Source organism: Misgurnus anguillicaudatus, chromosome 22 (assembly GCF_027580225.2).
Source record: "Misgurnus anguillicaudatus chromosome 22, ASM2758022v2, whole genome shotgun sequence".
NCBI classification, from domain to species: domain Eukaryota; kingdom Metazoa; phylum Chordata; class Actinopteri; order Cypriniformes; family Cobitidae; genus Misgurnus; species Misgurnus anguillicaudatus.
Window position 1 is genome coordinate 42,046,599 of NC_073358.2, and position 13,967 is coordinate 42,060,565.

General features: G+C 40.2%; 1 protein-coding gene across 2 annotated transcripts in view; it reads right to left on the bottom strand.

The window, feature by feature from the left end:
- Window positions 1–522: 522 nt before the first annotated feature.
- ssh1a (slingshot protein phosphatase 1a) overlaps window positions 523–13,967 on the bottom strand; it is a 30,889-nt gene continuing 17,444 nt past the window's right edge. The window contains exons 6-14 of one of the 2 annotated variants that reach the window (XR_012365211.1): window positions 12,720–12,914; window positions 12,323–12,416; window positions 12,108–12,236; window positions 11,800–11,846; window positions 10,104–10,250; window positions 9,798–9,998; window positions 7,647–8,295; window positions 905–7,049; window positions 523–838 (exon numbers count right to left, since the gene is read on the bottom strand). Coding sequence is in view for 1 of the 2 variants with exons in the window: in XM_073860499.1 (XP_073716600.1) it covers window positions 6,039–7,049; window positions 7,647–8,295; window positions 9,798–9,998; window positions 10,104–10,250; window positions 11,800–11,846; window positions 12,108–12,236; window positions 12,323–12,416; window positions 12,720–12,914 (2,473 nt within the window). In the remaining variant the exon portion in view is untranslated. Of the gene's footprint in view, window positions 7,050–7,646; window positions 8,296–9,797; window positions 9,999–10,103; window positions 10,251–11,799; window positions 11,847–12,107; window positions 12,237–12,322; window positions 12,417–12,719; window positions 12,915–13,967 lie in introns of both variants that reach the window. The other variant, XM_073860499.1, reaches the window with a different exon arrangement.

The following is a 13,967-nucleotide window of genomic DNA, read 5'->3' on the forward strand; positions in this document are numbered from 1 at the left end:
TAACAGGTACGAAGGAAGTATGGCAAGGGAGATGCAGCGTCTCGTTCCCTTCACAGGGAACAACAGTTACATGCGTAACCCGAGACGTTTTCATGTGTCAAACACAACTAAAAAAGCATTTTGGAATGAATCAACATTCGCATACAGAAGATATGAGCATTTAAAGTGAACAGTTTAGCACTTGTGCTTAAAGTATAGATTTTTATGATATACTCCTACACTACACAGGGAATAATATAGATTTTTTTCCAAAAAACTTCTTGCATAAAATAGATTCAAGCACTTTTAATGACCTGTATCCATGTATGTACATTTTCAAAATTTTTTCCAGATTCACAAACTTTCAAGGATTTCAAGGACCCGTGCAGCTAGGGACTGTTGCTTAACCATTTTTTTCCCAAACAATGCAGATCCTTTTTTTACCGGATGTTTGATTTTGTGTTTAATTGTTTTTAAATCTAAGAATCTGGTAAGCAACGATTGAAAGTATTTCACCATATAAAATACAAAAACACACTGAAATCATATGTAAAAGTTTATTTTCATAATAAACACATACAGTACATCATTTCAACAGAATGTACAAAGTGCAAAATGCATTGAAACTACAGCAAATCTGCAGTACATCGAACAAATTATACTGCATACTTGAAAGCGATTACAAAGGTGACAAAAGATGGAGAGAGAGAGGGACCACTGCTAATTCGTGATCACTGCAGTTAAACAGCATTGCTTATTCACCAAAATGAGGCTCTATTACAACTCGACAAGTCTATCGATGGATGATTTACAACAAACATCCAGTGTGACATCATGAAAATCGCTTCCGGGTAAATAGCTGACAAAACCTCTACGGCTGTACCTAAAGAAACAGCACATGGCATGTAATATTGATCATTAACACACAACTTTGGTCATCAATTAGCATAAAATCCTTCTTCACTCCTTTGGAAAACCTAAACAGTCATGGCAACTCCAACATCTCTTTGAGTTTGTAGTGCTTTAAAAGGCAAAGCGAATATGCCAAACACCAATGATCTACAGCAGGGGTAACCAACTTCGATCCTGGAGTGCCGATGTCCTAAAATTGGAGCTAAAATCTGCAGGACATCCAGGATCGACGTTGCATACACCTGATCTACAGTAAGTATATGTGCTAATAAAACAACACAAAACATGCTGCCAGCTATGTAATGTGCCCATGTATCAAGTGAAAATCAATGCCTGTAGTGATTCTGCGTAAGGCACTTGATGTTGATGATAAAACAATGCAGGCAACCAACATTTCATCACTAATCTCCGATTTAAACATGGCATCCGATGCAAAATCTTTGTCACTGTGTGCATTTCCTTCCAAGAAGGACATAGTTGCAGTTTATTTTACAATTCATTGGGTTTCGTCCATATCAGTTTTAGCCCCACAGGGAAAATGTCTTTAAAATAACAGCATTCAATCCAAAATCATCCATGCAAACTCGCAGGCAGCCTTGTACGGTGGAAATGTTTCAGGTTAAGAATTGACTATTAAGTACCATGAACTTCAGCAACCCTGTTATATGACCGACATACAGTACAGTATTTACATACAGTGTATTGCTGTGTAGAGGTGAAGATGTGTATTATGAGCCTGCTCATGTGTTTGACATTAAAGCGCACACACACTAACACTCAGAAAGGTTTCATTTTCATAAATAGTTCACAGTAATGGTGTAGCCGCACCACTCAGACACATCCACATTTCAGTTCCTCAAACATGATAGCATAGATAAGCGTACAAAATCAGTAAAAAAAAATGATTAAAAGAAACTATACTGCGCAATAAACCTCTCAATGCAACTTATGTAGGTAGGTAGCCAAGTGATGTTTTTTACACCAGAAATACATTTGATCTAATGCATTAAGGGGGTGTGCGTTTGTTTTCAAAGCTTTTGTGATTACATTAGTTGGTATGGCAGGTGTCTTTAGACACATACAGTGTGGTCCTCAAAGTCAAAGGAAAGATACTAGCAATTGAAGTACAGTAAATAAACCCTGTTTTCTGGACCATTTGCATTGGGACATCTGCAAATTCTCATTTTACATTATTGTTTTTTATGCTGATTTAAATATAAACAATTGCTCATTAAATTACAGCATTTTTACTATAATACAGTAGAAATTTACTATGAAACAAAAATGCTAATCGAAATAATGGGTATTGCAAAAGACTTTTAAATGCAAAAGGGGAACTTTCTACTTTTAGATTGTGGTGAAATGTGATATAGACATGTCTATATCGTCTGATCATGTTGTCTGATCTCAGTTCAGCATTACAGTTATCATTTTCTATTTCTGTACACTTAAGAGGAACGGCTGGGTTTTTTTCAACCCAGCGTTGGGTCAAAAAAGGACGAGCCCAGGCCTTTGGGTTGTAATTTAACCTGTTTCAACTCAAAATGCTGGGTTGTTTTCTTTTTATCACTTAGAATTTCTGAAAAAGGCTAAAAAAGGCGTAAAAAGGACACATATTTTACCTGCTGTGTTGATTGTATCTTAAAACGGTTTACAGCAAGATTTTCAGCTTTCCAAAGATATGTGACATGTTTAGCTAGAGTTGTTGTATTTGATAAAAAAAATTCAGTCAAAGAATGCAGTGTCCCTCCCACAGTAAACTGGAATTTTAGGGGTTAACCCATTGTTGGGTTAAATATAAAGATTTTCAAATTTAATTTAACCCAACAGCTGGGCTCGTCCCTTTTTAACTCAACCTTTTTTAGAGTGTAAAGATCTGGATACATTTTTTTACAGCGTACATAATATATTATTATGAAAAGCTGACTGTAACTACTGCTAGAAGTACAGCTAAAAACTTTAGCATTGGGTCAAAAATAGACTAACCAAGCCGTTGGGTTTAATTAACCAATTTTTTTGCATTTGACCCAACAATGGGTTAAAACAAACCAGCATAGGTTAAATTCGTCCCTTCTTTACCCAACGCTTTTGGAGTTTTTACGAACTATTAATATATTGCTGTTGTGATTCTGTGAGCTTGGAGACTGCAGTGTACACTGTGAGTTTATCAATGTTCGCTTACGGTACATTCACACGGGGCACAAGCGTTGACGCTTCCCATTCACTTTTAATGGGTGACGTCATGCTGCCCGAACTGAATTGTGGATCTGTCGGTGCCGCGTCACTGCCGTTGCTCGCAGCAAAGTTGAACATTTCTCAACTTTTCAAGCGGCAATACGTGTGTCAGCCAATCAGATCGTCTTATGCAAATAACCTAGCCAATTACGTTTTAGGAAGATTGGAGCATGTGTAGCGGCCACTGTGATTGGCTGTTGGCCACGCTTCAGACAAGCCTTCCGTCAAGCGTTAACGCTTCTGTCCCGTGTGAATGTACCATTAAAGGCGGGGTGCACGATTTTTGAGAAATGCTTTGGAAAGTCGGGCCAAGTAGCAAAACACACTTGTAGCCAATCAGCAGTAAGGGGCACACATGTCTACTAACCGACATCGTTGCCTGGGTTGCGTATGTGGGGGGCGGGTCTATAAAAAGAAGGTCCAGATTCTATTGGCGTAGGGCATGTTTGTTTAGGTGATTTCAAATATCAACATTGGCTTTTAAACATTGTGCACCCCGCCTTTAAATGTGTGATATGAATAAATAGTGCTCATAAACGGCTGCTTAAATGATATCCTCTATTGAAATGAGTGGAGGCTTGGACCCGAAAACAGTTTTCCTTACATAATGACTTAAAAACAAAAGTCTCTTTTTACCTCTACAAGTAACTGCAATTGGAAAGATAAAGTTCCTCTATCGCTTATGATATTAAAAACAAGGTTGTCTCAATTTCATACAGTCTAAAAACATTTCTGGGTTATTTTCAACCCAGCATTGGGTCAAAAAGAGTCGAGCCAAGCCTTTGGGTTAAATAAACCCAGAAAATGTTTATATTTGACCCAACAATCGGTTAAAGGGATAGTTCACCCAAAAATGCAAACAATGTCATCCATGACTCACCCCCATGTCGCTCCAAACTCGCAAGACCTCCGTTCATCCTCAAAACACAGTCCAAGATGTTTTAGATTTAGTCAGAGAGCTTGTTGACCCTTCATTAAAAATCTATGTATGGTATTCTGTCCATGTCCAGAAACGTAACAAAAACATCATCAAAGTAGTCCACGCGACATCAGTGGGTCAGCCAGAATGTGTTGAAGAATCGAAAATACATTTTGGTCCAAAAATAAAAAAAATACGACTTTATTTAGCATTGGCTTCTCTTCGGCGTCTGTTGTGAAGCGCATGCGCGAGACCAAAGCCACGCGACCGCAGTGACGCGGATGACGTGCCATCCTCAGACATGTTTTTTTTTCAAACTTACAGTGTCAGACTGTAAACGAAACTCGGGCACTAAAAAAAAAAACAGCTGGGGCGCACCAGATAACACGTCAGCCGCGTCACTGCAGTCACGTGACTCCAGTCTCACGCATGCGACCCACAACAGACGTCGAATAAAGACGTTTTTGTTATTTTTGGACCAAAATGTATTTTCGATGCTTCAACACATTCCAACCGACACACCGATGCCACATGAACCACTTCGATGATGTCCCCATTACCCGTTCTGGACATGGACAGTATACCGTACATAGACTAAATCTGAAAAAGATCTTAAACTGTGTTCTGAAGATCAACGGAGATCCCACGAGTCTGGAACAACACGAGGGCGAGTCATCAATGACATTATTTTCATTTTTGGGTGAACTATCCCTTTAAAACAACCCATTATAGGTTAAATTAAAACACAAGGGGCTAGGCTCATCCCTTTTTGACCCAACCTGTGTTAAATCAGTATATGCACACTGACAGTACTCTATGTTTTTAAAAACTAAGTGATTTAGGTAAGTGACCCCATGATGTCAGATAAATCCCACCGCTCTATAGAAATACTGGAAACAAGCAATCAAAAATTCATGCTACACAGTTGCATTCTTCAGAGAAACAACAACTGCATCTACAAGCGTTTTAGTGAAATGAGGTACTCGATTTCCCTTCACTTCTGAATGATTGTCTTTCATAACACCCTCATCGAGAACAAGATGAAGATTTAAAAAATAAATCTCCTCTTGGTGATCTAAGTGACCCTTCACACACACAATGCACTGTGAACAGTCGCCATGTTTTGCTATCTGTATGGGCCAAATTCGCCCCTGGCCCTGCATCAATACCTTGTCCCGAGTCTCTGGCCTACAAACATTACTGTACTGTAATGAGGTATTGATTTGAAGATTTGTGTATAAATGATCAGTGTTCTGCATATGATAAAAGAGAAGTATGTGGATGAACTGAGGTTTCTCGTGCACATTCATAATGTCTGTCAGCACGCAAAGAAATTTCCTAAACAAGACTTCTTTTCCTTTTACCGAACATTCAGGAAGTTCATTCAGTAGGAAGAATGACTTTAAAAAAGCTTTTCAACTTTGTGACCATGTCTGAAGGAATTAGTGACTCATTCGGGGTCAGAGATAAGTGATTTGTAGCATGGTAAATGGGCGGACTGATGGAAACATTACACAATGGTCTATTTTGACTCTTTCTTTAACAGCCTTTGGAATAAGAGTGCTTGTTTTGCTTTCAAAACAGCAGGAATGGTGAGTGTGCAGCAATGTGCAACATTTAGATTCCATGTAAGAAAAATTTGGGATAACTTCCTTAAAGGTATAGCGGAGGATTTTCTCGAATTTTAGAAAAGAACCGCCTTCTCCACTTTTTAAAAAAAATGCAATTGCGCAACACTCCTGATTGACAACTAGGAGGACCAATAGCCTTGATGATCCACCCGGAAAAAGAAAATCCTCCGCAATACCTTTAAATTATGTTTATAACCATAACTAATTCAAAGGAATGCTCAACACATTTTTCCCATCTTAGGCGACCTTACAGATCTTTATAAAAGTGACTGAAATGTTCAAAACATATATAAATATTTCCCCAATGGTTGCATAACTAAATCCAAAAATCGTGTTACATTTAAAATCTCCCATTTTTGACGTCAGCTCCCCGACTCCCCAGATCCCGTTTGGTAGGTGCTACTTATGTTGGTGGATGTTGAGGGAGGGGAAGAGTGCCAGGATCTGGCCCAGTCTGGGCTGACGGATCGCTCGGGCTCCGGAGACAGCGAGAGCATGAGAAGGGTTTCTGCATCGGAGCATGCCGAACACAAATCCTCCGAGGAGAACGTGAGGCTGCCCAGTTTGGCGAGAGAGTTGGAACGTTTGAGGTGAGACGGTACGGTAAGTCCCGCCAGACGCAATCGAGCCTCGATTTCTTGCGCGCGCTGGCGCACGAGTCCTGGTTTCCCGCGGACGCTGCGGAGGCTGTCGCTACTGGAGCTGCGGGTGAGAGTGGAACCGTGCGGGGACGAGACAGGCGTCAGCCCGCCTGAACCTAGAGCGGCCAGCAAGGTCTCGTTGGTCAGTGGCACCGCAGCTTCAGTGGAGAAATCTGTCCGTGTCCGACACGAGTCGTTCGAATTGTTTGTTGCATCCTCAGCGCAACGATGCTCGTTCGCACGTGCACGCTCCTGGAAAAGACCGGAGAGTTTTTCCAAGCGTTCCGTGCGGCGGCGAACAAGCCCGGATCTTTGCAATTGCGTTAGAGTTTCTAGTTGCTGTGGTGAGCAGGTAACATCTGAACCTTTAATGTCTCTCTCATTACCAGGTAGACCCTGTGTACCAATTTCTTTTTGCTTTAAATCTCCATCCGCCTTGTTCACCTGCTGTGGTGTCCCATTATCCTGATCATCGATGGATTTGCTTTCTGGCTCTTCATTATGCCTCAAAGGAATTGCATTGGCATCAAGGCACGGATTGGAGGCATGCTTGTCACATACAGAGTTGGCACAGGCTGGTATTTGAATGGAGATACTGGGCACGCTGTGAAGGGGTAAAGGGGCGAGGCCTCGTCTGTTAGCCTCTAACAGAGCACTCTGGGTGGGCTTGGAAATGATCGGTGAGCCAGGACCAAACCTTTCCTTAGCCTGCAGCTTTAGATGGACACTTTCCTGAACATGAAAAGAAACAAAGACACATTAATGCATGTCGGGTCAAATAAAAGCAGAATATACATTCCCCCTTGTTTTAGGTTTTTATTTTTGGTTGACTATCCCTTTAAAGGGACACTCCACTTTTTTTGAAAATATGCAAATTTTCCAGTTCCCATAGTTGAATATATGATTTTTATCGTTTTGGAATGCATTCAGCTGATATCCGGGTCTGGCGCTAGCACTTTTAGCATAGCTTAGCATAATCCATTACATCTGATTAGACCATTACCTACGCGCTAAAAATAACCAAAGAGTTTAAATCTCAACTTTAAATTTTCTGTCGGTCTTAGTACATGATGTAACTAAAGAAGAGTCAAGAGTTAAATAGGAAAAATATTAAAAGTCTTTGGTTATCTTTGAGCACGATGCCAACGGTCCAATCAGATTCAATGGACTATGCCAAGCCATGCCAAAAGTGCCAGCGCCAGACCTGAAGATCAGCTGAATGCATTCCAAAACGGTAAAAATCTAACGTTTAACTCTAAGGGAGCTGAAAATTAGTATTTTTTCAAAAAAAGTGAAATGTCCCTTTAAGAGAAGATATCGTGCACTCACAGCGAGATGGTGTTTCATTCTGATGTGATTGTTGTTGTTGGAATTCTCATTGCACAGATGATTCAGGCTCGCCAGATCGATACCCTTGTCACTCGATGACTCCTCATTTTCTACTCTCTTTGCTCCTTCTGCTAACGCCTCCATCTCTTCTTGCTCTTTCTGAGCTTCCTCCTCATCCTCCTCCTCCACCGTGCTGAACTCCAACCGCAGACGTAGTTCCTCCAGGGGCTCCGCCCCTCGAGAACAAGTCTGGGCGGCCGTACCTTCCCCAGGAACGCCGATGTGGGGTATAGGAAGACTTTCATCGAGAAGCGCGTCTTGCTCCACATCTGCAACCTCAATGTAGAGGCGACCTACATCCACCAAAGGTGGTGCCTGAAGGGGCGTGGATGGTTCGCTGTCGAGGGCGGAGTCGGACAGACGGCGGAAGTAGTAATGGAAGTTTTGTGGGTGGCCGGGGTCCAGATCCAGGCTGATGGGAGAGGAGTGGGCCGCAGGCTCACAGCATATCGTCACCCCAGGAGTTGTGGGGTTGTTGGTGATGTGACCGACAGTCTCTGCATTTAAACAACAAGGGCCAGCGAGTTGCTGGCAGTCAGGGTGATCACATTCAGAATCAGGATGCCACAGACGGTTATGGCGCTGCTTACTAAAGGGAAAACCAAGAAAGAGAATAAGAGTCATAAAACAATGATTGTATTTATATTTATAAACAAGTGGGACAGTATATTATTTTAAACCATTAAAATATGAGGTGTATGGTGAAAAATGAATAAAACACTAAACGTCTTAAGTTATTTACTGGACAAAATCATTTGCAAAATATAGGGTATTAGGGAATCTGGGTTGTATTTAAATATAGAAGATATGCATTAAAACAACAAAAAGCTCAAACTAAATCAAAGCATTCACTGACTAAAATTTTATCTGTTAGTAATATTTGTTGATCCTCTTTTCTGGTGACATTTTGTCCTGGGCTATGTCTTTATAAGCTCTGCACATTTTTTAGCCAAACCTCCTTAAATCAAAGCTGAGATTCAGTTTATACTCCAAACACACCAATGCAACATGCATACATAATTTTTAAAGAATATTTATAAAAATATTATAAATGTAAAGAGCAAAGATGTCAATGGTTAAAGTTGAACATCACTTTTGGCCACTACTGTAAAGAAATTACACGGGTGATTCTCACGAAACCATTGAAACACCACAGCACTAATGATTTTAGCTTTAAAATGTGTAATATAGTAACATTAAAAAGCATCAGAATTAACACAATACTGTGTTCTACCTTGCACAATGTGTGATTTCAACATAAGAATTTATAGTTGTAAATTTTATCTCATTTTCTGCTGAACTCTCATTACCGCAATGTGTCCGGCTGTGTTTGAAAATGCGTTATGTTGTAATTTAATCAAATTAACACAAAAATATTAAGAAAAAAAAATAAATGGATGTTTTGCTAGACTACTTTAGATGACAGAAAAAATATTTACTGAATATTCATGTATAATAATAATGAAGAAAAATTAGGAAAATTATGTGTCCATGCCTGATGTTCTCATCCTCCGCAACACTTTTTGAGAACAGTTTAAGCACACATACAGAATTTTAATAAAGTTTGATTTTGAGTGACCAAGCACATGGACCAGTTACTTCAAGATGGCTACCAGGTAAGATCATTTTTTACAGTTAATTTGAAATATTGTCTTGTCAGAATGCTTACACGACATTTTGATTATCATTACCGCAACAGATGCTTATTAAATGTTAATTTAATTAATAGAAGCATAATACTTTGATTTTAAATGCATGTGCAGAATCTCCAAATTATGTTCTTTCAGGTTTGTCATGTCATTTTGAAAATATGTCAGTGTTGATGTTTTCTGACTGTTGCGGTAATGAGATTTTTTAGGACTAATTTTTTAAATTATGTTACAAAAAGTGTTAAATGATAAGTAAAAGTTTTTAAATTAATGTTCCCATTTACTCCAGACTTTGTTTTTCAATGTCTGGTGGGAAAAAAATAAATGTAAGCAATTTTTACATTTTCATGCTTGACATTTTAAAACCAAGTTTTCGTGAGAATCACCCACACATACAGTACTGTAGATATATCTATATATTATACTGAAACGTCTGTCATACCTGGCATCCAGTATGCCCTCATACTCCGCCAGCTGTCTCATGAAGCTGGCATTGGGACGGGCGATACTGCGTTTCTGCTTGACAAAGTTATAGGCCTTCTCCAAAGACCAGCCGTATTCTTTCATTGCATATGCTATAACTGTGGAGGCAGACCGGCTTACACCCATTTTACAGTGAACCAAACATTTGGACCGATTTCTTCTGCAGGGTAGGGAGAAAAAATGGTTTGAAGTGAAATATCTCACAATTCATTCATAAACAAATTAATTGCATTGTCGTCAATACAGGTACGTCTGTAAATCTTACTTTGCTTTGACAATGAAGTTGTAAGTTTCGTTCCAGTGTGCCAGTAAATCTGTAGCCTCATCGTCGTACACCCTGACATTGTGGTAGCAGAATGTTCCTGGGAAGAAATTGTCTATTTCCCTCGTAACATTCAGGATGTAGCCCACCCTAAAACAGCAACGAACAGATCCCAATACATTACACATGGACAACAATGGAAAACCAAAAGCATGCAAGTTTATTCTTATTTCCTTCAGCAGAGACAAAAATAAACCCACTGGAGCTGCTTATTCCTGTTAAAGAAACACCTTTGCACCAAACTAAATCATGGAGCCTGTTATTATATGGCACCCGTTATTACACAATTTGTAATTTTTCCACTGGGATGAGGTTTCTATTTATCTATCTATCCATCTATCTATGGAATCCTTGATTCTGATTGGCCAGAGGCGACATTCTGAAGTTTGTTATTCCGCAGTAACACTGTCAGTTAAGGAGTGCCATCTGATATGATCTCGTTAATACAGGCGCTGCAGCTCCCCCTTGTGTTTTTTAGAGAGATGTGCAATCATTGCGGTGATCTGAAATCATTGCGATGAGGTCAAACAATCGCGATGAGACGATTATTTAATCATTGTGACAGCCCTAAAAGGAATTGTTCGTGGAGCCCGAAGGTGAAGCCGCGGTATTACACTTCTGGCCCAAACGTTTGCGCTCCCAATTCAACCACGCCCCTTCAACTTCTCATTTGACTGGCTTGCTTAGTTGGATAGTTATTATATACACATTCGGTCGGTGTGAAATAACACAAAAATCGAAAATTAATAGTTAGTTATATCTTTAAACTTCCCTTAAAGCTCTAAGAGTCCGCGCTCAGAGAAGCTGTCAATCATAAATGTCAATCATAACAACACGCCTCATTTCTATAACATCAAATTACTAGCTAAAATGAAACGTATTACAAAAATTAACAATTGAACATACACTCACCTAAAGGATTATAAGGAACACCATACTAATACTGTGTTTGACCCCCTTTCGCCTTCAGAACTGCCTTAATTCTACGTGGCATTGATTCAACAAGGTGCTGAAAGCATTCTTTAGAAATGTTGGCCCATATTAATAGTATAGCATCTTGCAATTGATGGAGATTTGTGGGATACACATCCAGGGAACGAAGCACCCGTTCCACCAAATCCCAAAAATGCTCTGTGGGGGCCATTTTAGTACAGTGAACTCATTGTCATGTTCAAGAAACCAATTTGAAATGATTTGAGCTTTGTGACATGGTGCATTATCCTGCTGAAATCAGGGGATGGGTCATGGTGGTCATAAAGGGATGGACATGGTCAGAAACAATACTCAGGTAGGCCATGGTATTTAAACAATGCCCAATTGGCACTAAGGGGCCCAAAGTGTGCTAAGAAAACATCCCCCACACCATTACACCATTGCATTAATGAGAAATTGAACAGGTGTTCCTAATAATTCTTTAGGTGAGTGTATATCAGCTTGATAACAACTACGTTAAAGGACCAAAAACGTCTTTCTGAAAATTTTATTGGAAGTGTCATTTATTTTTTATTTTGAACCGAGTCAAGTTTGTTTGCATGGAGAGGGCGGGGTTTATGACTTGTACTGCAGTCACCAGTGGGCAATCAAAGAGCCAGCAGCTTCACTTTTCAAGACATATGAGGCACACCCAAATAAAACTCACCCAGTTTCTTGAAGTTCCTCTAGGTTTGACGCGTTCCATTCAGAGCCCTAAAAGAAGGCGGCAGAAAACAAATGGTTAAACTAAAATGCTTAATATTAAGAAGTGAACTGCAAGATTTTTTTTCTTGTGTATATACAGTATATGAATTTCTCTTTGTTGCCTTCTAGCATCAAAAGACTTTCATGTTGCTACCATGACAAATCTCAAACTTTCAAACTGACACGCACATTCTGGTACGACTGGCAAACATCAACGTCTAAAAAGGAAAATAGATGAAAGTGGACAGGCCAGATTTATGCAGCACAAACCAGATAAAGATGGTCAAAGATGACAGTGGCTTTGTCCATCTGGCCGAGGATGAGCAGCATCTCGTTGTCTATGAACTCTTTGTACTCCTTCAGATTACGGTTCATTTGCTGCTCCAGCACGATGCGAATCTGAGAAACACACGTAATCGTAAGTCAAACTTTATCATCTGCGTAGAGTTATTATAGTCCATGCATCAACTCGATTTCCTGCTGACCTCTTTGGACGTGACGTTTTCCAGGTCCTGGCACATCATGATGCTCCTGAGTTTGGTTTTGATTAGGCATTCGGTTCTTTCTCTCTCCGTTGGCCTGCAGAACAGAAAGTAAACACCATTTAGTGTAGGAGTTCAATAAAAAGCATCAAAGAAGGTCTTATTAGCGCACCACCTCACTTCCTGCATACGATCTTATGTATCACACAGATCAAACGTCTATGAGATTACACCATGACAACCCGTAACAAACACGTCCGGTTGTTGCTTGCCGTCTCGGTCGGTCGCAAAAGAGAAATGCAAGAATAAGGCAATTCCAAAAACAAATGTTAATTCGAATCGTCTGCCGGGATTAAGCGATGCCAAAAAGCCTCGGCCTTTATTCCTGGTTTGCACTCACTTGTCTGCGAAGGCTGCCGGAGAATCCGGCCGTAATGTTTCCAGGTCCTGCATGGCGTTCCATTCATTGATGCAGCTTTGATCGGAGCTGATACAGCTCTCATAGTAACCCATCCACGTGAGGGCCATGCCACCGGGAAAATAGTTATACCTGCGTGATACCTCACACACTTTGTGCAGGATCTGTAATGCTGACCTGAAGGAAATGCAAGGAAAACGTGAGCTATAGTTATTACAGATTATGGGTTATAATGTAGCTAAATCAGAGAAAAATAAATCTATTTAGTAAACAATAAGAACCCCTAAACGAACAGATGTCACCAGCCTGATCTCATGGGAATTTGTACTGAATGTATTCTACGAGTTGGCTTATTCATAAAAAGTCAGACAAAGTGATTAGTACAAAAAAAACCATATGATTACTACAGGGTTCCACACCTTAGTTAACTTCAAATTCAAGGACCTTTCAAGGACTTTCCAGGTCCAATACCCTCAAATTCAAGGACTTAAACATTTCAAGTGAGAGCAAGTTTACATCGTATTACCTTTAAAGATACATTGTTACAATTTGTGACACTTTGGGGACGCCTCTAGGGGTGAGTGCGTCTGAATGTGTATATCAAATTCAACCAATGGTGAGGCGTAACAACAAAGACAGGATGACGTGGGAGCCAGGAAGTATATCGCTATCTGAAATATTGCCAAAGACAGCGTTACAGGGACGCAGGAAGTATGGCAAGGGAGACGCAGCGCTTCGTTCCCTTCTCAGGGAACAACACTTACATACGTAACCCGAGACGTTTTCATGTGTCAAACACAACTATGCAAAAAAGCTTTTTGGTATGAATCAACATTCGCATGCAGAAGATAAAAGCATTTAAAGGGAACAGTACAATACACTCTTTGAACGGATGTGTTAAATATTGAAGCGTGAGCGGTCTTTTGCTGTCATATTACCAGAAACTTTCAGAAGTGGGCGCTTGCTCTGACAAAACGTGTGGCACGGGAGGCGTCAAAACGTGAGGCGTTCGGTGCGGATAAGCAGTACGCAAACAGCAACATTCACTGCCCATAGAAAACCATTCAAAAAAGCACCCGGCACTGCCATAAAGGCTTTCTGTGGGATCCGCCCCGTGTAACCTCTAATGTCACAGAGATGAAAGCAAATCGCACAAAAACATACAATTTGGTAGTACAAATTAATGCGAATTAGCCACCTCGTAAAATACATACGAATAGTTTGGTCAAT